Source organism: Argiope bruennichi, chromosome 4 (assembly GCF_947563725.1).
Source record: "Argiope bruennichi chromosome 4, qqArgBrue1.1, whole genome shotgun sequence".
In the NCBI taxonomy this organism is placed as follows: Eukaryota; Metazoa; Arthropoda; class Arachnida; order Araneae; family Araneidae; genus Argiope; species Argiope bruennichi.
Genome location: NC_079154.1, coordinates 125,153,903 through 125,176,131, shown reverse-complemented (window position 1 = coordinate 125,176,131; position 22,229 = coordinate 125,153,903). Strand labels below are relative to the sequence as shown.

At 25.3% G+C, this 22,229-nt stretch overlaps 1 protein-coding gene across 2 annotated transcripts; it reads right to left on the bottom strand.

The window, feature by feature from the left end:
* Positions 1 to 889: 889 nt before the first annotated feature.
* LOC129965821 (sterol regulatory element-binding protein 1-like) lies at positions 890 to 22,013 on the bottom strand. 2 transcript variants are annotated; one of them, XM_056080029.1, is made up of 16 exons: positions 21,866 to 22,013; positions 18,620 to 19,200; positions 17,427 to 17,653; positions 15,926 to 16,058; positions 13,915 to 14,029; positions 13,037 to 13,435; positions 12,244 to 12,419; positions 11,210 to 11,456; positions 10,140 to 10,306; positions 8,628 to 8,790; positions 8,366 to 8,477; positions 7,043 to 7,297; positions 6,335 to 6,500; positions 4,380 to 4,550; positions 3,873 to 3,993; positions 890 to 2,634 (listed from the first exon to the last, which is right to left on the bottom strand). In XM_056080029.1, the coding sequence occupies exons 1-16, from the start codon at positions 21,894 to 21,896 to the stop codon at positions 2,405 to 2,407; spliced, it is 3,294 nt and encodes a 1,097-aa protein (XP_055936004.1). In that variant the 5' UTR covers positions 21,897 to 22,013; the 3' UTR covers positions 890 to 2,404. The 2 variants fall into 2 exon arrangements, with proteins under 2 accessions (XP_055936004.1, XP_055936005.1); XM_056080030.1 differs by having other exon boundaries at positions 17,433 to 17,653.
* Between the last annotated feature and the right edge of the window lie 216 nt (positions 22,014 to 22,229).

Genomic DNA, 22,229 nt, shown 5'->3' with positions numbered 1-22,229 from the left:
TTCCATTCTTAAAAAGGCATTCTTACAAACCAAAAAACATTAATTAAATCTTTAATAAATACAATATTCTCTTACTTTCAAAGAGCAGTTTGTTTCTCTCTCTTTCTCTGTCTGTGTGTTTTACGTCAACAACTTTTTAAACTGAGGCATGCATAAGCGATATATTTCAATTTAATTAAAAATCAGTCGAGACTATAATTTACAAAACATTCAATCAATCTTTATTTTCTTTTGAAAGAATTTTTATAGTCTTGTTTTTTTTTTAAAAAAAAATCAATGTTTTATTTAATTTCATATTGATTAAGGCATTATTTCTGTGGACTGTAATGTAGTAATAAAAATGTACGGACACAACAATAAAAAAAGTTAAGATAGGAATAAATTTTATATAACAATATATGACTACTTTTTTTTTTTTTTTTTTTTTGCATAAAAATCAAATTTGACTATTTTAATTTGTAGACATCTCCACGGTTTTTTTTTTTTTCCAACTTAATAAACTTTAGATAAGAAGTCCTGGAGAAAAAAGGTCATAATGATGTAACAAAGCCATTTTTTTCATTACATATCTAATATTCTAATCTAATCAGAACAGTTTGTTAATTATTTTCCAAGAATAATAAAACATCCAAAACATGATTAACTTGTATGCAGTCAAAACTATGTTTCAAGATTTTGCAGCTCCAAATATATTGTCATACATTTTTTGCAACCTCCATTATAGTCATAGCACTTAGTTTAAAGACTTCTAATTGAAACTGTACGAAAAACAAGTTTCTGCTTCTTGACTGAAAATTAAGGGAACTTTATTATTTTATTGTTGTTTTCATATTGCTATATATATATTTCATAGGAGAAATAAAAAATGAAATAGGCCAGCACAAACAAGTTGAAAGCATATAAATCTTTTACTTAAAAAATGGAACAAGTATAAAATGACTCTCCTCTGGAAATGTGATTAAATAAATCTTACACAACTCTGAAATTTCTATTAAGACTTCAACTGTGAAAGTTTTCTCATGGATACAATAGTTACTTTGTTGCATTAAAATAAGTGAACAGGACTTAGTGATATTTCTGGAGCAATCAAACAGACTAACTTGTGTTGTTACTATATAAACTGCCAGCAATATGGTACAGTAACATAATCAATGACATTAGTCAGACTTAATAGTAAAAAATGTTTATTTTTCAGTGCAATTTAAAAATATTTCATTTATAATGCAATAGAAAATTTTTTTTTATACAAAGCACTAAAGCATTTAAAAATAACAACAAGTAAAAATTAAATACATATGCATATTTGAATGGAAAACTTATAATGATCAATAAATATTTTTAAAGAAAAAAAAATGTATAATAAACTCTATATGAAAATCTTTGGAAGACTTCTACTACAAATTGTGAATAGATTTTTAAAAAAAGAAAACTATTCAATCCCTTTGTTAAATGTTGACACGCATGAGCTCAGTCTAATATACAAAGAAGCAAATGTAAGTGAAATATGATAAAGTGAAAAAAGATGAAATAAATCTTAAATTTCACATTAACCATCAACAGATCAAATTATAAATCAATAATTTCAATAAAACTATAATACACTAATGTACAATATATTAACCAGTTGAACACCGACAGTGAATCGAAAAAAATAAATGTAAATAATAAATAAATGTAATGTATCTTATAACAAATTATATAGTTAATCAAACGTAATAATAATAACAATGTTAGCTAATGTACTTTTTAGCTAAGTACCATCAAACAATATCTATTGTTGTTTTTTTTACGAGATACTACAAAAATAATTTTTAAATAAACATTTTTGTAAAATTTTGTAACTATTTTAAACAAAAAGTTTATAAAATTTCTCATGAAACAACTAAGAAAGAATATATATGTCAATCTAAAATGTCAGAGTATGCACCATTTAAAATTTCAGAGCCATGCTGAAATATCATGTCAACAAATAGCTTTTGCTATTAATTTGGACTGCATGATATTATGAATATATAAACATTGCAAACGAAAAGCAAAATCATTTTGAGAATTTCATTTAGCAGAAATTCAATTTTCTATGGTTCACTTATTTTTTAGCCCTTCATTGATAATGGTATACATGTGCATCAAAATACTATATGCATTAATAAACTGGAAATTTACATAAGCAAGTTGGTTTAGAAAAAATAAAATTTATTAGCATAATCATCTACATTAATCTATAAAAGCAGCAAATATGGTAAAATATCAATTATTTACCAATTTTGAGTAAGAAGAGTTCAAAGATCAAGTTGAATAAGTCTATACAATATTGTAACCATTCATACTCATCCAAATGACTAAGTTCAATTTAAAATTACAGGTAGTCTGTTAATGGTTAACAACAATGAAATGTTAATAAAATTTATGCACCAGACTGGCCAATGAAAACACTGCCAGCTGCAACCATCATCTTGTGGCACTTTTCCAACTTTGTCTTATCACTCAACCTTTGTAAGATGCTTGCTGCTTCAGCAAGCATGCATTCTTTCTCACGAGGATGGCAAATGATACTTTCAGGAAGATGATTGCAAGCAAGCATGAGGGCTTCAGCTTGATCCCTCTCACTTGGATGACCACCTTCTCCATTGCTTCCTAAATATTCAAGATATTTAATCATATCATTTGGGTACAATATCAAGAAAATACAAACTATAACCAGATCGGGGGGGGGGGACTACCCTCCTTCCTCATTTAGGTTTGCCTTCACATTTTATGATATACACTGGAATATAACAAAGTTTTTTTTTTTTTTATTCTATTTATTTTTGATATTATTCAAACAGAATAAATTTCAAATTCTTTCAATGCAAAGATTTGGATAAAGAAATAGGAAAGGGTTTCACCCTTTTCCAGCCATTGTTGGGAAATGAGGCCTGCTTTCCCCTTCAGTCATCTAGAATTGTTATTTTTGTTTTTCGCTTTAGAATACTATTTAACCAAAACACATACAATAAATTAATAAAAACAATATATGGCTGGTGCATACACAGATAAATTATATATGCAGAATGCAGTTTTAATGCTGCAACAGTTGTATCAATCCATAAGCAAATGGAGCATTCGTTTTTAGAATAAAAACCTTACTGCAAAAACAGCCTACAAAGAAAATGTTTATAATATGACGACATAAAATATTGTACAGATCATGACATCAAGTTATAACTGTTATACATCTATATGAGAGATGTTTACTTTTAAACAGTTTCTATTATAAAATAAATTATGTTTAATACTTTAATATGATTACATCCACTGAGTTTTTCCTCTATCTTATATCATCATTTCATCATATCCCCTTCTTTGATAAAAGAAAACCATTGAATTATCTTTACTATTTTTTAACAGTTCTCAAAATTTACAATTTAAAAAAAAGCAACATAGAAAATAAACTTGCTTTCAACAAAATTCAAAAAAATCATTCTATATTTTACTCATGTGAATTTTTAAAAATGTAAATTTAAAGATATATATATATATATATATATATATATATATATATATATATATATATATATATATATATATATATAACAGAATAAATAAGTTCAAAAGTAAGCAAAATATTTATCAATAATTAGTATAAAACAATGTTCTAAGATATTTAAAAAAAAAAAAGAACAGTTCATTAATACTTTTACATTTCATAAAGAAAATTTTGGATAAAATAAAGTTCTTATGAAATAAATATCGGAAAACTGTTTGCATAAAAATTAAAAGTGTCATTTTTCATAATATGAACAGATTTGTATGCATGGCACAAAAATACGCAATTTTCCCCTCCCCTACTAAACAGTTTACTTTAATGATTGAAAATATAATAATCCATTTACCTTTAGTGCAAATCACAGAAGCAAACCTATTTCTTCTTCTAAGACTTCTGTCTAGCATCTGTTGAGTTTTGACTGGATTTGCTCCAGCCATTAATCGGAGAGTAATTTCGTAGAGGTTTACCTGAAAAGTAAAGCAATTTGACATTGATATTTTTAAATATTAATATAAAAAAAAACTACATGAAAACAAATAATCCTTAAGTAGAAACATTAAATACAAATTCCCAAATCTTTATTGTCGCATTTTAACTTTCACAAGTTCATTCATGAACTAAATTTAGCTAAATAAAAAAGTGACCAGAAAGAAAAATTATTACAGCAGTAAATAAATACCACTGTAACATTAAATAACTATTACTCTGTACACCTATTAAACAATGATAATAGAAATTATTGAAATTGATATTCAAATTAATAATTCTATTTCTTTTACTAAAGGCAAAAATTATTTAAATTTTTTTAAAAAAGTACACGATAGTTACATAAAAAACAAAAACAAAATTCTACCTTAGAGTGTATTTCTGGTATATGATGTAAGAGTCGTCGCAGGCATCTTAAATCCTCACGATAGCCTTCTGATACACCATATACTTCAGAAGAGTTTGAGTCCATTTTGTTATTTTCAAAGACATGCTTCCGTGTACTCAGACACCAATCAATGCTTAGAACTTGAAAAGCCTAAAATTATTTAAGAAGGGGGAGAAAAAATGTTTCTTAATCTTATTTTCAAAAACTGAATCTCAGTATAAAAGTGGGAAAGCACTTATAGATAGAAAAGAAATCTTCTTTAATTTCATGAAGTTTGCTTTAGTAATTAAATATATTAATCATTTATATTACATTACTGAAATGGGATCATATTCAGATAAGAAAAACTAAATCTCCAAAATTCTCTTAGCCAAAAATGTGTATCTTCGATTAATAAATAAACATGTAAAAACAAAACAAAATGTGTAAATGTATATGTAAATAATTTTTACACACATTTAACTAAATCATAAAAACAATTAAGAAAATAAGAATAATTAATTGAACAAAAGCTTATGTTTAAAATTAATCCTTATTTTAAAGAGATGCATTTCTAAATTCAAATGTTTAATTCTACAGCAAAAATTGTCATCATGCTAATCTCTAACACTAATACAGATGAAAATCTGGTGGCTACTTAGAGCACACACCGCTAAACCTACAGCAACAAAATTTGGCAGTGATATACTTGGGAGGTATAAAATATGCATTTAGGGGCTAAATTTAAAATTTTTTAAAATCCAAATTCATGTAATTTAATTATTAAGTCAAATTCTTATCTTTTAAAAAATTTTATTCCAGAAGAATTTTTAAAAGAATTATCACATAAAAATAATATTTACAACATTTTTAAATACAAATAACTATCTTTTTGATGGCATTTGTTTAAGTATCATATGATGTTTTTTGCAGAATTTGTTACAAATACTTAAATTATAATTATTTTACATGGCCAAGGTCATTCAAGTATAAAGTTTTACATACTCTCCCTACAAGACGAAGAGGGAACATTTCATGGTTCCCTACTACCAAAAAAAGGATTAAAAAAATATTTTTAAAAGAGAAATCAATATTTTAAAAGTATTGATATTAATATTGATAATCTATAATATTAAATCTATTGATATTAAATAATAAAATGTGGCATTCTGTAAGATATTACATCAAATCTTTAGTTTTGTTTCCATTTATAGGTTGAACTAATTGAAAATGTAATTCAGTTAGGAGAACCATAAACAGAATGTAACAAATGATGAAACACTGCATTAAAATAATATTTAAATAGTTTTCTCCCTTATAAATATTGTATTTCAATAAAATATAAACATTTTTTAATTGTACATGGATTCCTTTTAAATATTTTCGAATACTAATTTCAATTATATTATTGCATATTTTTTAAATAACATATTACACCATTTTTTTATTTTTGCCTTTTTTTAAAATAAAATTGAACATGTAATTTAAACATAAATTTAAATGATATTTCAAATTGTTCTAATAATGCAATATGATGTTTAAATTAATATTTGAGGATTAACAACAAATAGCTACATTCATTTACAGTTCTGTGAACATCATCTTTCATTTACTAATAAACTTTAAAGTGTGAAATATATTTAAATATAACTTGCAGTTTCTTGCAGTCATTCATTTGAATCTTCAATTTATCCATTGAAATATAATTCATTGCTCAAAATTAACACTTCATTATGCTAAGAAATTTCTTTTGAAAATTAATCTGTTAGAGAGATTTCATTTCAAATTTTTAGTGTATAATACAACAATAATGATTATTACAAACAACTATTGAATCTTATAATCGATCAGATGTATACACCAACTAGTGACTGAAAGCACTTAGTTACAAATAATTTTACAATAAATATTAAAATTTTATTTTTAAACTTTCCAATGTTTTGCAGCTGTTTTACCTGTACCAAAGGAGGGGGCATCTGATACAAAGAATAGTTTAAACTGTCCTTCACAAGGGCACCAGCTTTATCACAAAGTCGAAGAGTTGGGCCTGGCATTGCTGTAGGATTAAAGCAGCATTTCCTTGCTCGGAAAGAATGTAAAACAGCGGATGGAAGAGGATGACTAGAAGATAGGAAAATATTTTGAGCAAAAATAATTGTACATTAACACTCATGAAAATATTCCTTTTACACCTAAAAATAATTGTATATTTTTTAACATAAAATACTATAATGTACTGTATATACTGTGCAAACCTGAAACTATGATAAAAGATTTCCTTCATAAGAAAATCAATGCACAATTTAAACAAATAATCTAAAGAAAGTCAAACAGGAAATCCACCAAGTGGTAGTTTTAAAGGATTATAAAAATAAATTTAGTATGATAATTTACATAGCACTAATTTGAGAAGAGCAGCTACTATTTTACATAAGCAAATATAAATTTTAAAATGAGTTTTTAGGTGATATAGTATTTAACAAAAGTAAAAATTCATTTAGTGCATCCCTAAATTCACAATTTTATTAATTATAAGAAAAAAGATTATTTATATTCAACACAGACATCAACATTCTAAAGTTAATCATTTCATAGTAATTACAACTTTTAAAAATTATCTATCACAAAAAGAAACCTAAGAAGCACATGATCACAAAATTTACTTTAAATTCATAAGCTCCTTAGGAAAATCTTCAACATCCTGGTATAATTTTTCTGCTTTTTCTTCCTCTCCCAGCAACCATGCCAGGGCAACAGCCATCACAGAAGCCCACCAATAAGTGACTCTGTCTTCTTGCCTTAAGCTGACAGGTTTAGAACTCAAAAGCGCAGATGAAAAATGACTGCTTTCAGTCACATAGCATGAGTCTTTCAATAGCTGGATGCAGTTTGATATTACTAAACCAGTAGAATAACTCCTATATTCACAGAGATTGGAAAAACAGTGTTAATAATGTATATAATACCCAATTCTTCAATTAAAAATACTAAGAAATACATTAAAGAACTAGAACGTTAAAAATAATAATCCAATCTTGATTTAATGTCATTCTTGTAGGTTGATAAAATAAAACCAATGGTTTTTTTAAACTTTTTTTTATTTATTTAAATGGTATCATTCAAATATTGGTAATGAAGAAAGACATATTTAAATTAAAATTTCTCAGAAACTTCAAAATTAATATAAAATGTTGAAAAATACTTATGTTGAAAGTTAAAATCCAAATGAAAGTTATAATATGACACTAGAAGAGTTAATTCATTATTCAAGTATCTTTCTTGAAATTACAAGTAAGATGCTAGAATAAATATTTTAATACGTTTTTTAACATACTGACAATTATTTTGCTTTCATTAAAAAATATACTTTCTATAATTTAAATACCTCATTTGAGTTAAACTAGTGGGAAATATAATACTTTTAAAGATATAACAGCTAAAATTATAGGAACAGCACAGTTAATTACAAAAATATTACAAACAAACAAAACTACACACACAAACACACATATATAATTCTATATTTATTAACCTTATGTAAGCAGAATTTATTAAGGATATTTTAATTTCAAGGGAACATCTCTCTCTCTCTCTCTCTCTCTCTCTCTCTCTCTATATATATATATATATATATATATATATATATATATATATATATATATATATATAAAACAGTATCTTCATGTCACCACAAAAAGAGTTCACAACTTAGAAAAATAAAAATAATTTAGATAAAAGAATTGTTATTTTGGTTTAATTATTATAAACAAGAATTATACTAAAAAATTATAATACAATGGAGAAAGTAAAGCAGCACTTAATGAAAAATGGGGGGGGGAATGTGCATATACATCTGTAAACGAAACTTCAATTAAATTTACATTTTCCCCCCTTTTTTTCTCATTTAGCAAAAATTAATATATATGGCATAAAAATGTATTAATTTAAACAGCTCAATTTATTTAAATATAAAAGAGCAGTAGGACCTTTTATATTCTATGTTTTCATCCAATTCCATGCTTGGTGATATGATAGACAATGCTATCTTCTCCAATAAGAATTCACGGAATCCTCGAGAAGCAAAACAAAGAGGATTCACTAGAGATAAAGAAAATTAATTTTAAACAAAAAATAGGCTTATAACAGATAAACCAAGTTCATTTTAAATCATAATTGAACAAAGAAGGACAATAATATTTTTTTAATTTATATTTTATCAGTTAAAGTTGAATAATAAAAAGAAATTACTTGAGTTTGGAACAGAACTGAAAACAGTTCCTTCCCTTGAATAATCCCAATTGCCATTCCTGAAGAAAGTCTGTCCCATTGGATCAAAAAGCCATCTTAAAGTAGGTGGTATCATGGCATTATTAGATATGTACACTTTTCGAGCTTTCTTGAGTAGATACCACTTTAGAAGGGGAAAAAAAATAGAAGGTTGTAAATTTGCTAAATAACGACATTTTGAAACATTAATATACAATCAATTGCATTTTATAAATGAGAGTATCTTAAAATATGATGCACTGCATTATTTTTAGGCATAATTTTTATACAGAATATTTAGATAAACATCCAAAATTATTAATTATGAATATTCAAGTTAATGCAAAATGATGCATCGCTTAAATATAATTTTATGGCATATATATATAGAGAGAGAGACAAGCATATATTTTGTATACATGATAATGCATATTTTTCTTCATTTAATTTTTAAAGATTGAGAACTCCTTCAGTAAAAAAAGAAACATATGTTTTTAAAAAGAGAATATTATATGTTTAAAGAGAATACACTTTATAAGTTTCTATAAAGAGAATATTATACAGAATTCTTGACATGCATGTCATAGTACTGCATATTCTTTGAATAAGCTGGTATTATTTGTAACTTTTTTTAAAGCTAAACTATAGGAATCAGCACTAATTTCAAAAAAAAAAAAAAGAGGTACATTTTTGTTGAGTACAAGCAATAGATTTTTGATTATACAATTTATATTTAAGACAAAATGAAATTTAAATTAAATGAGTTAATATTTTAGTAAAAATGAGTGGTTTATTCTCAAATTGTTTATTACTGCTAATTTCTTATGTAAGATAGAAGATTTAGGGAGTAACGTAAAGCAACCAAACAACCATTGTTAGAAATTTCAGCAAATACCATCACCTCTAGTTTGAAATTTGCTGTATAAGAATTTTGCTTCTGGCTCATCTTTTTAACATAAAAAAAAAATTAGAAAATAAGACTAGTATATATACAATAAATCACATATATAAGTGCATGGTGGTGGTGGGGTAATTGTTAGCTTCAGATAGAATCACCAGAATTAAAATTATCATTGTTGGTGTCTGGCATTTTATTTTTTAACAACTTAATCAGAAATATTCCCTCCATTTTACCTACTTGGCAGTGTTTTAGCTCTCACAGATACAAATATGAAAGTTACAAGATTTTCATTTCTTTCAGCTTATATATTGTTTTTAAATTTTGGGTAAATTATTGAAAAAGACACACAATTTCAATTTATATATAGATAAACTTATATTGAAAATACGCAGTAAATGGTTTTTATTTAATAAATATATTTGTCAATGCAAATATGAACTGAAATGCATTTCATTTCAAGTCATGCATTTTAACATAAGGGAGAGCTATTATTTATTTTAAATGGCTTTTTTTTAACATTACAAAACTTATAAATCCATTTTAAGCCACTAAAAAAATCACAAATTTAAAGTTAAAATTCAAATTTTTCTTACTGTGACAAAATAGAGTTTACGAGGAAAACAGCTGATAAAACTCATTGCAGAAATAAGATAAAGTTCAGCCATTTCTTCAATGGGTATGAGAGACTTGGCTTCCTCTCCTAAATTGAGGGCATTCAGAGACAGATATACTCGTTCAAGCTTGCTTTCAGACATATGACCTAAAAAGTAAAGAAATTCAAACACAATATTTTTTTTACAACACTTAACACAGTCAGATGCATTTCTTTAAAAAAAATTGTGTTCATTACTTTCTATATTTAGTTATTCCTCAGTTGCTCATGAAATTTAAGAAATTGGGTATTTAATTATTTTGCACACTACCTTGTTTGTTTAAAAGTTACAAAATTGATGTTTTTTATTAATATTATTATTTTTATAAATAGACACTACATAAGACACTACCAAATGTGCCATGTAAATTTATTCCAGATGAGGAAATAGATCATAGAGAATTTTTATTTCCTCTCTGTTTAGAAAAAATGATACTAATGATTCAAAAAAATACATAAAATGAAATGATTCTTGAGATATAAAATGAAAAAAAAAAATTGTATAACTACCAATAGTTGGCAGGCTCACATTATATTGAAAAATATCTGTCACAGACATCATGAATTAATAAATTATAAAATCTGAAAAGTATTTTCAGACAATTAACTTAGAAAGCATTGTTATTTACTCTGTATGTAAAGGCATGAATTCATTTATAATCATGCCAATTACAAACATGAATCTATAAAGAAAACAAGGAAATAAATACTTTTAATCTACAATGGATTTGATAGACTATTTTATAGTACTTTTTTCCCAACTAAACAGCTATTCTGAAATACATATTTGATAAATTTGGTCAGGACAATTACATATAACATCTTAAAATAAAAAGTTGTATTGTTTATGTAAGGTTGTGTTTTTCATGATTACTCAGAAAAGCCACAATTAGAAAAAATTAAAATTTTACCCACTGCAGTGAATTTTTAAAGATTATATTTCACTAATAGAAATAAAACCTTTCCAAGATTTCTAAGTCTTTTAAAATCAATATTCTATAACATATTTACCTAATAAGTGCAACTGCTGTAACTTTTGATACACCAAAGCAGCATCTCTTGAACTTTCCATCAATAATGAATGGCCTTTTGGAACTAAGACAGCATTTATTGCCTTTTGAATACCAGTAAAATGACTAATTTGCCTTATAAATTGCCATACAACACCAATTACTAATTCAATTGAACTGCAAGGGAAAGGCCTTCCCAAAGCTGTCAGACAAAGTTTTAAGTGTGAAACTGAACTTGGATAGTCCTCCTATAAAAATCAAATTTTATTATTTTCATTGCTTTAAAATAAAAATAAAAAAAAAATAACTGAAAAATGTTAAAAAAGTAAATGTTAAATAAAGTTATGAATTATTCATATTTATTTGGAAAATAACTTTTCTTGTTTCCAAATGAAGATATGAGATACTTCTAAATTGATTTTTTTCCCCCTGCTATAAGAAGCAAAATTACTTAGATGAGCAGTAATGTAATAACGTTTTTTCAACAATTCTTTAAATTCTGAACAAGCAAAACAATAGGAGGGGAGTAAATAATCAACATACATACAAATTTTGTAACATAAAGTAATATTTAATGTTTGTAAGACAGAAGATAGGGAAAGTGGGCATAAAAAAGCATGTAACTTTTAGTAGATCTTAATTTTAATATTTTGGTTAAAATAATTTCCTAAATACATCATTTTTATATTATTCCATCGTGCAAAATTAAAATTAATTTTTTTTTAACGGATCATTGAGGATTCAAATTTCTACATTATTTTATGACTTGTATTCAGATATGTCTCCTTCTTTGCCTTACCAATAACATTCATATAAAAAAAATCTATGAATAGTATAAAATCTTATAAATTTACTTATTTTTCAAATAATAATTTAAATGAATTTTTTTAATAAAAGTAAAGAAAGGGTGAAATTTTGAAATTAGTACAGTAGGGACAAAAATGCATATTCTAAAATTCTGCAATCAATACAAAAATGTACTAATCAACTGGAATTTAAGAAAATTGGAGTAAACGAGTTTTTGAAATGCCTTACTTCTTGAAAAGATAAATCAGCTTGTTTTCTGTGTCTCCAAAACATGGTATAGTTACCAGAATCTTTTTTCAATACAGGATCTCCATAAACAAATAGTTTCAGTAGACACATTGCAATAAAAATCAAATTCAAAATCCAAGTAACAGCACTCGATAATAAGTATTTAGTCCATTTTCCTAGAAAAAAAATATATATATGCACTTAATTAACAAAAAAAAACTCTTTTTCATGGAATTATTTTAATATTTTAGTTAGTATAACTAATGCATCATATTTTAATATTGCATCAATACACTTGCTCATACTATCATATTCATAACATAATTTTAGATTTTAAAACTCCATTAATATGATAATTAAATTTCTAATTTCAAACAATACACTTTACACAAAAAGAATTCAGGGCATACTTTTATGCTTCATGGAATTTTAACACTTTGCATGCAAGAAATATATTTTTACATTTTTTTTGAAATCTATCACTGAAGAGCAGGCCACATAAAAGTGTGTATTTAGTAGATTTGTGCTAGAGAAGTTACTATATGGACAAATCTGCAGTGAAATAGTATAATTGCATGCAATGCTTTATTTAAATTATTAATACTTTATTAAAATTTAGGAAATTAAAAAAAAGAATAAAGTACTTAATTAACTTAATTTCAGAAAAGGAATAAAGAAATAAAAATTTAATTTAATTTTCTAGGATTCTTACAGATACAGAATAATTCAAATCTTGCATGCAAAAAAATTAACTTGTCATGAAACTTGGATAAATTAGATAAAAATTAAATACCTTCAGATCCTACTTCATCAGCCAAAATTGTTCGTCCTGTATATGCCTCTGAATCAGTTCTACCAACATTCTGTAACCCTGCTTTCATCACAAAAGAGACCGGATTGAAAACCATGAAAGCACACATAAAAACACATAACAAAACTCGACTATGATCCAGCATGCCTCTACTTGAGAAACTATCATTGCTGTCCTCTTTATCCAAAGTGATACTGTAAGGTCCAAGATTCTGGGTATCGCAAGAACCACTGAACTGAGGAGAGTCTTGATCTGAATAATATGTATCACCAACACTATTTGAAGGACTTCGCTCAGGTGAGCTTATATCTGATGTTGGGGGAGTGTAATCAGCAATGCTAGGGGGAATGCATGGTTTTTTGTCTAAAAGATCTTCAATACCTGCAAATATTATAAAAAAATAAGTGCAGTTATTATATTGCATAAAAACAAAAGCAATAAAGAACCTATAAAGAATTTATATGCAAATTTAATGTAAAAACAAAATGTATTACATTCAAGTAATTTTTTTTTATCCCATTAATTTTTAAACAGCTTTATCAACAAAATGAGCAATTCTAACCTTAATTCAGTTTTAAAAAATTCATATAAAATATACTAAAAATAAATGTATTTTAATAAATCATATTACCTAAATAAAATAGATTCAAATATAAAAATAAATTCCAAAAAAGAAATAGAATTCTAAATATTAATATACACCTTGTACTTCAAGATTTAAAATGGAGAAAAACATATTTTAAATCTATCTCTGCAAATTGGCAATTCTTCTTTCTATATATTTATATATAAATATAACTATGAAACTAAAAAGAAATATCAGCATATATTTGAAAGATACACATAAACATTATACTTACGGTGTTTTTGTGAAGCCATTTTTAGAGCTAAATTTTCTTGTTTTAGTTTTGCATTTGCATTTTGAAGAAATCTAATGTAATCAATGGCTTTGCGTAAAACAGCAGATTTATTTAACTACAAAAAAGAAACGTTTCAATCAGATTTAATATATAAAGAACAAAAGAATGATTTTAAAGAATCTAGGAATTAATATTAGCAGTACAATTACAGAAATTATAATGCACATAACCACATGTTTAAGTCAGAGTTTTACTGAAACCTACTTTTCTAAAATATAATAACCTTTCCTATTCATTAAGATTTTAAATATAATTTTAATGATGCATCCACAACAGTATATATAATCTAAGAAAAAAAGTACAACAGTACTATAAAAAAGAAATAATTTACTTTTCTTAAGTTTTAAAGAATTACAGAATTAATAGGATAGTAAAATTTATAAAATAATTAGACAATGTATAATATTTAGAGTATTTCTATCAATACTATTAACCCATTAATGTTCAAATTAATTAAAAGCATAAATGTTCAAGCAAATTAATAAAAGCTTAAAATTCTTTTATAGATAAACCACAAAAATTAAGAAACTGTGAGGAAATTAAATAAAATTTCATTCTTTGAAAATGTTTTTACTTTTAGGAAATAATCAAAAGATTAATTTAAAAATACTTTTTTAAACATAAACATTAAAAGATTTTTAAAATATAGTAAAAAAATACAAAAGATTTCAAATGTCTATTTTTTTTATTTCAAAATCTAACTTACAGATGCTGTATGCCAGTTAAAAATAATTTAGCAGTTTAAGAATATATATTGATTTGTCAGATAAAGAAAAAAAGAATTAAATGTTATGAATGAAATGCAACTGTCCTCAAATGAAGATGCTCTGCACTACTGTGTTTTATCTGAAATTGTAAAGTTAAAAGTATGTGAAAAATAAATAAAAATAAAAAAAAATTAAAAAAAAACACGTATAGCCTTTATTAAGTTTTTAGAAGATTTTTTTTTAATTATTAATAATTAAAAATCAGTTATGTAATGATTTAACTTACATAACCTCATACAATTTTTTCAAAAAATGAATGTTAACATGTTTATGTTATCTGAAATTGTAATGTAAATTGCAATAAAAACTTCACAAATCCCACAAAATTTAAGGAAAAATGAAGATAATACATTATTTAATGTTATTTATTTTAACTTTCAAATCTCTCAGCAAACTCTTAATCCTAAAACTAAGTCTTAGGTATAAATGCCTACATTATATAAGGTTAGCTTGAAGTTCAATGGCATATGAGTTATTTTCCATATTGTGTCTATAATTTTGCATAGATTAGTTTCTTCATTTTAAATCATTTCCCAAAACTTTTAAATGCTCATTCAAAACGGTTATTTGTATAATTCTCCATATTAGAAAATTTTCTATAATCAGACAATTCCAGAAAGTTATTGCGGGACCTCAAATAAGAATGAATAGCATTTATCAACATTAGTAAAGTCCAAAACATACATAAATGATTTAAATACTATAGATACAAGGATACAAAATGTCCAGAAAAGAAGTGACAATTAAATTAAAACTAATATCAAAATAATTTTATATTCATTCCATTAACAATAAAATAAAACAATTTTCTATATTTAAAATTATATTTGTTTCATAATAATCTAAGTACAAAAATGATATAAACTCAGAAAGATTTCTAAATTTTATATGATGCCTATATTATTAATCTGTCTCTAAATGAATTGAAAAACATATAAATTTTGAACATAAGTGGTAAAAGATTACATAACATTCAGTAAGAAATATTATCAACAAATCATCATTACAAATATTCATCAAATATGTAAAGTACCAAAAAGTGCTTTGCATGTTTAATTAATTAAGCAATTAATTTTATTAATTGCTTTAAATTATATTTCATCAGATGAATTCAAATAATAAAAAGTATATACAATTTATTTTAAAAACATTATATTAAACTTTAAATAATTTAGATATATTACCTTTGCCTCGGTACCAACTATAATGTTTTTTAATTCAATTATTTTGTCGTTAATGCTGCTTCTGTAACGCCGTTCAATGGCATTATGAGCATTTTTCTTTTCCCCTTTAATTATAGGTGGTTTTGAAGATATCCTGAAAAAAAAAGAAAAAAAAAAATATCAGTGATATACCTTAAGTGTAATCCTTAATGTACATTAAGTTCCTTCAACAATATTAATTTCTTTTTAATCTGCACTAATTGAAATGCTTTTCAGCTTTTGATTCGAACAATCTATGCCAAAAGCGTATATTCTTTTTCCTCTCCCACACATACAAAAACATTCATTTTTAAAATAATACAAGAAACAAATTTGGAAAATTACCCTAAAAAGAGACCACAAAATTTATATTCATGAGCATATAATAATTCATAAATAATATAAGTTGTAATAATAAATAACTTTATTTTTATTTTGTCAACTAAAAATTTTAATGTTTCATTTAATGAGCATCATAACTTTCATCTACTAATAAAATAGGAGTTTTCTTACTTTTCATGGTAAAGGGGAGTGAAATGATATTGAAAATATCTTTCAGTTCATCAAGTTCATTCTGTTTTTTAGTTGCCCCAATAAATGCCACAAAAAATTTTACAATTTGCTCATTCTAGTTAGGTTTAAAGAGAAAGAACAAACTCCGTTCATATATAAGAATCTTTTGGATCCCATTTACTTAAAAAGATTTATCTTTTACGATTACAAATTGCATTTTATCCCCAGATTCTTTTTAAAAGCTGGTGAATAAATCTTTTAATATTTATTCCCAATGTTCGAACGATATATATGCAGTGGTTTCCGAGATATTACGAGTTTCTTAGTGGGGTGCTTATTTCTGATCAGCTGTATTTCCCATATATAAAGTTATAGATAAAATTAGAAGTTATTATTTATAAGATTCAAACATTCAATTATTAAGTATGAGATTCAAATATTTGATTTTGATTACATACAGAATAATATAATTTTGATAATTGGAAACATTTGATATATTTCACAAACTTTCAACTGAAAATAATTAATAATGGGAGGATTGGAATGCATGATAATCAAAAAAAAAATAACAGTCATGATTTTAATAATCTATTTCATTTCATTTAAGCAAAAATATCTAATTCAACTTTGACAAAAAATATTGTGTCAAGGTTACATGGTTTTCTCAAATCTTACAAAGAAGATTGGCAATAAATTCTGGCAAAATATAAATCAATTCATTTAATAAACTTCAATATTAAGGTTACATAATATGGAAGAAGGAAACTGTTTATTTAACCTTATTTTGTAATGCATATCTAGGGGCCTTGAATTATAAGGGTAAATTTTTATATGCAAGATAGTGTCAAGCTTTTAATTTGTGAATAATAATGCGAAAATTAATGACAATACATATTGATACAACAACAATATGATACAATACATATTGATACAACAACACAATGTATATGAATAATAACACAGAACATACACATGCCTATTTATGGGGAGCTTGTCTGCATCAAGAATGACAGGAATACCAGTGGTCAGAATAGTACCATTCTGAGCTGCAACAACAGTCTGTATGGGAGTCGAAGGCACAGATGCTATACACTGACTACTGGGAGATAATGTAGCGGTAACAATGGGTTGGGTTGTTGTATATGTGACAATCTTGTTTTCATTAGCACCTTTTAAAAGCTGTGCTTGTAATAAAAGCTGCAAAGGAAGAAACAAGTACTTAAATTTTTTGATTGGAAAAATAAGAATATTTACATTTATAATATCATTATATTCAACACATTATAACAAACATTTACTGTTACATAATAACTGTCTGTAAATAGGATAATAAAGCAAGAACTGCTAAAGTAAATTTTTAATCTCTGGAAATCAAAACATATTAATTATTTTTAATACAGATGTTCATACAAATTATCTTAAATCTGAGTAAAATAAATTGTTTCAACAAAAAGGAAATCAAAGACATCTATCAGAATTTTTCTTAATACCCCTGCAAAACAGCAATTAACAGCTTACTTAAACAATTCAAACGTTTTATTGCACAAGTTGTATGATACCATTGCTTCAATATTTCTATTTTCAAACAAATCAGGCTAGTGTCTAATTACAACATCAAGAACAACAAATAAGTTAACCTCTTGAACAATAATGAGGTGCACTATGCATGCTTTTGCCAATTAATTTATAATGCATGTGATGTATAAATAACATTGATAACATGCAGTTTCTCTATTTTTATTGAAAGATGAATGGCAGATAACAAACAAATTTTTTATTCAAAATTAATGAATTACATATAAATTTATATATTATATTAAGAAGAAAAGTTCACTAATTTCAAGGACAGTAAAATATTTTCTTTCGGATTAGTTTTTATAAATTTTTTTGTTTAATATTTTATTATAATTTTTTTTAATTTTATTTTCTTGAATCATAAACTAGAACACATTCAATTAGATCAATATAAAATCCTAAAAATTTAAAAATTATCTAATATGTATCATTGTAAAAATTATCTAATATGTATATGTAAAAATGTCCTGCAGCAAAACAGAAGAAACTACAATAAATAAGTAAGCTCATTATTTTCAACCTAAGAATAATAAATTGTATAATATATTATATTTGTAACATAAATAATAATAAAAAAAAAAAATTCACCTGTTGCACTTTTTGTTGTGGCATCTGACTCAGCTGTTGCAAAAGTAGTTGATTATTATCATTTTCTCTTTCTTTTAATAATTTAATAATATCATTAGTCAGAGAAGCATCATTTGATGGTAATAATCTTTTCTTTTGATTAGATGGTTGAACAACCAACTTTCGAACAGGCTGTGGTGCAATAGTTGGCTGTGGATTGGGAGTAATTGTATACTGCATGAGATTTATAGAAGTTGGCAACGAGACAGCTTCAGTTTGTGTTTGTATCAGTTGGGGTTCAAACTTTAATTGAATATTTTCCAGAGGCTGTGTTTTGAGAGTAGGAATAGTTTGCTGATTAAGAATAGACAGGTTATTTAAATTAGAAGAATCCAGATGCAGAGTGTGTTGAGGTGAATCATAAAGTTTGCTATCATCCTGCATACCAGCAGTTTCCATATCTTGAAATAAATCCAGAACCAGGTCTTGGTCTATGTCACTAATTTTAGCGCTGCTATTCAAGTCTATGGGCTCCAACAGAACATCTGAATCAAAAAGATTACCTACATGCCCATTTTCAGCATACATGAAATTGAGCATTTCTGAAATATTAAAAGATAATATTTTATTCAATATAAAACAAGTTATCATAATTAAAGTTAACAACCATAAAAAGTAACTAAATATAAAGCATGAATCTAATAATAAAAAACTGGATATGAATAATAATTACATTTCATTTTTATGAAGCTGACATTGTTCATTTAAAATCTTAAAACCATTTCATTCATTTAATGTCTTTAAATATAACCAAAGAGCCCAAAAATTCCATTACAATAAGTTATCAAACATAGATATTTCTAAGTCAATTCTAAAATAATTTAAAGACAGAACAAGGATATCACTATATTATTAATCACATGAACACATAGTGTCAGCATAATTATATATATTCTGGTAATTGCAATTCATTTGTATTTCTTCAGCTTTGCCATGTCAAGAAATAAACAAAGAAGCTAAGTAAATTAAAATATGTTTAAACATGCTAATGAGCAACTGTAAATCTCAAGAGCTTATCACTTTCAGTATAGAAGACTTTAAAACCATATCAAAGCACAATGATTCAATATCAGAATCTCAACTTTTATGTGGGATGAGGATTCAATTGAATTAATAATAACCAATATATATGAAAGGAAGAGAGAGGGGAGGGAGGGAGAGAGGACCAATGTGTTTTAAACATATCAAGAATTAAACTTTTAAACTGGTGTAATTCTCAAGTTTGGAAAGTGTGAATATTATGTCAGATATTCCTTTCATTATCTGAGTATGGTGAAAATTAGAAAGTTTCTTTTACTTTCACAAACTTCATGTCATTTAAAATGCAACAATAATATAATAAATAAAAGAAAATTTCATTAAAATAATTGTTGAACTAAAGCATCCATTTATATATGGCATATATATGGTTGACCTAACCTTTTTTTGCTAAGAAACATTTAGAAATTTTTGGCAAACTAAATTTTAAAAAATCCTAATTAGTAATATTTTAAATGAAAATTTTCATTTAACTAATCTTTTTTCTACATCAAGTTATTTTTTTAATTAAATCAGAATTTCTGTTCAAAGAACATTCAACACTTTAATTTTATTAAAAACGAAAAATCTGCATTTAAATAATTGAAAAAATTTAATTTTATAATTTTTAAGAAATTTTAAATTTATATTCTTATTAATTTTAATAATGAAACATAAGAACCATTCCAAATGTCAACTAAATATATATTAAATTATATCTGACAGCATTTCCAGAACTCTAGTAATACCACAATCTTGTGCAATACTTTGACAAATATTGAATAATAATGTAAAAAATAAATACCATATCAACAATATTGTTCTATTTTTAAAAAGAAACTGAAATTTTAAAAATACTGATAATTTAAAATTCTAGCATAAAAATTTTAAAATTGTTTTAATAATTGTTAAATAAAAGATTTTTCAAAAAAAAAAAATTACATTAACAATCTTTCACGAATACCCAAAATTCTTACATTGCACAATGATGAACAATGCTGAAAACTATATAGAAAATTATACATTTATTATTATTGTTGTGACACCATTATTGAAACTCATGAATTTAACAATATATAATAGTTTATCATACATTTTTAAACGTTTTACCTAACATGATCAAGAAATTTAGACATGCTTTTTGATACCTTCATTTTGATTCTCTGTAGAAAATTTAAAAAAAAAAAAAATGTCCTACTTCAACATTTATTAATTTAAAATAACACAAATTAATGATGGAAAATGGATGAAAAGCAAATAAGGTTAAAAGAAGTAAAATAAATATTATCTATACAAAGATATAAGTTCTAATTTTGAAAAAAGGTTCTGCAAAAATTAAATGTAAATTAATTTTTATATAAATAAAACATGCCAAAATCAAGAACTTTGATAAGCAATCCTTTCTTTACAGAGAATTTTATTTTACCTTTCACTAAATTGTGGTATTCGTGAATTTCGATTATTGTTAACCCAGCAAAAGCTAAGAACTACAATTCTGGAGCATACGTCGGAGAACACACCTTCATTCCTTCCTACCTTTAAACAAATTCCAATGCTTACTTTGATTTAATTTCATGTATATTTTAAGTATTGGGGAAATAATCTGTTAAATATCATAAAAACTTCATTCTTAATATTAAAATCTAATATCAATCAATAACAAGATAACATTTTAAACTGTATTATATTGTTTCTCCAGATTTTCAATTTAATATTCCATTTGGGAAATTGAAATTCTAAATAAAAAGACTGATGTTAGATGATGAAATATATTAATAACATGTTGCAATATTTAAAATCAGTTCCAAGAAACAATTACAGGTCAAAATTTTAAAAATTAACAGACAGTTATACATTTAGCATAATCTTAAACAATATTATAAAAAAATATAAAGCAACCAGGGAATGCCAATATACAACAGTAGGTGCTTTTATCTTAATGTTGCATCATATATTATTTTTTTCAAGCATTTCCACTTACGTTGGCACTGTTTAGAAAATTTTATAAATTGTAGATGTCTACGTAAAATTCATGAAAGTAAATCAATCTTTCACACAACAGATGCCTAACGTAAAAAAAATGTGTCAACATTCCGTTTTCCTTAATCGCTCGTTTTTCCTTCTAACATTAAAGCTATTCAATAAAAATGCTTATCTACTCTGAAATAAATAATAGTGAAAATCACTTACCATCAACATCAGTGGGCATTTCGCCCTCCATTTTGAAATTATTTAATTTCAAAAAAATAGATTAAGTTAATTTCTAATACGACATAAACAAACTCTGTTGGTATTATTTCCAGTACCATACCAACATGATCACACCACCAATCACACGTTTGCGCCAACCAATAGAAAGCCAGTTAGATCATTTCAATGACGATTACATAGGATTATTTAAATATAGCAAAAATGCCTGTAATGCTTGCTATGCACACTAATTTTGCAAAAGAAGTGATTCCTTTGGTAAATTAAAATATACATTATTTCAATATTTTTGGAAATTAGTAGAATAATTTCGGAACTGTAAAACAGTTTGATGTTTGGAACAAAA

Bases quoted from the DNA above. Each gene is read 5' to 3' on its own strand.
- LOC129965821 (XM_056080029.1), bottom strand. From the start codon at position 21,896: ATGGAGGGCGAAATGCCCACTGATGTTGATG. The intron at 8,478-8,627 runs GTAATTTCTTTT...CTTTATCTCTAG, and splicing joins CAGTTCTGTTCCAAACTCAA to TGAATCCTCTTTGTTTTGCT. The intron at 7,298-8,365 runs GTCCTACTGCTC...CTGTGAATATAG, and splicing joins GAAAACATAGAATATAAAAG to GAGTTATTCTACTGGTTTAG.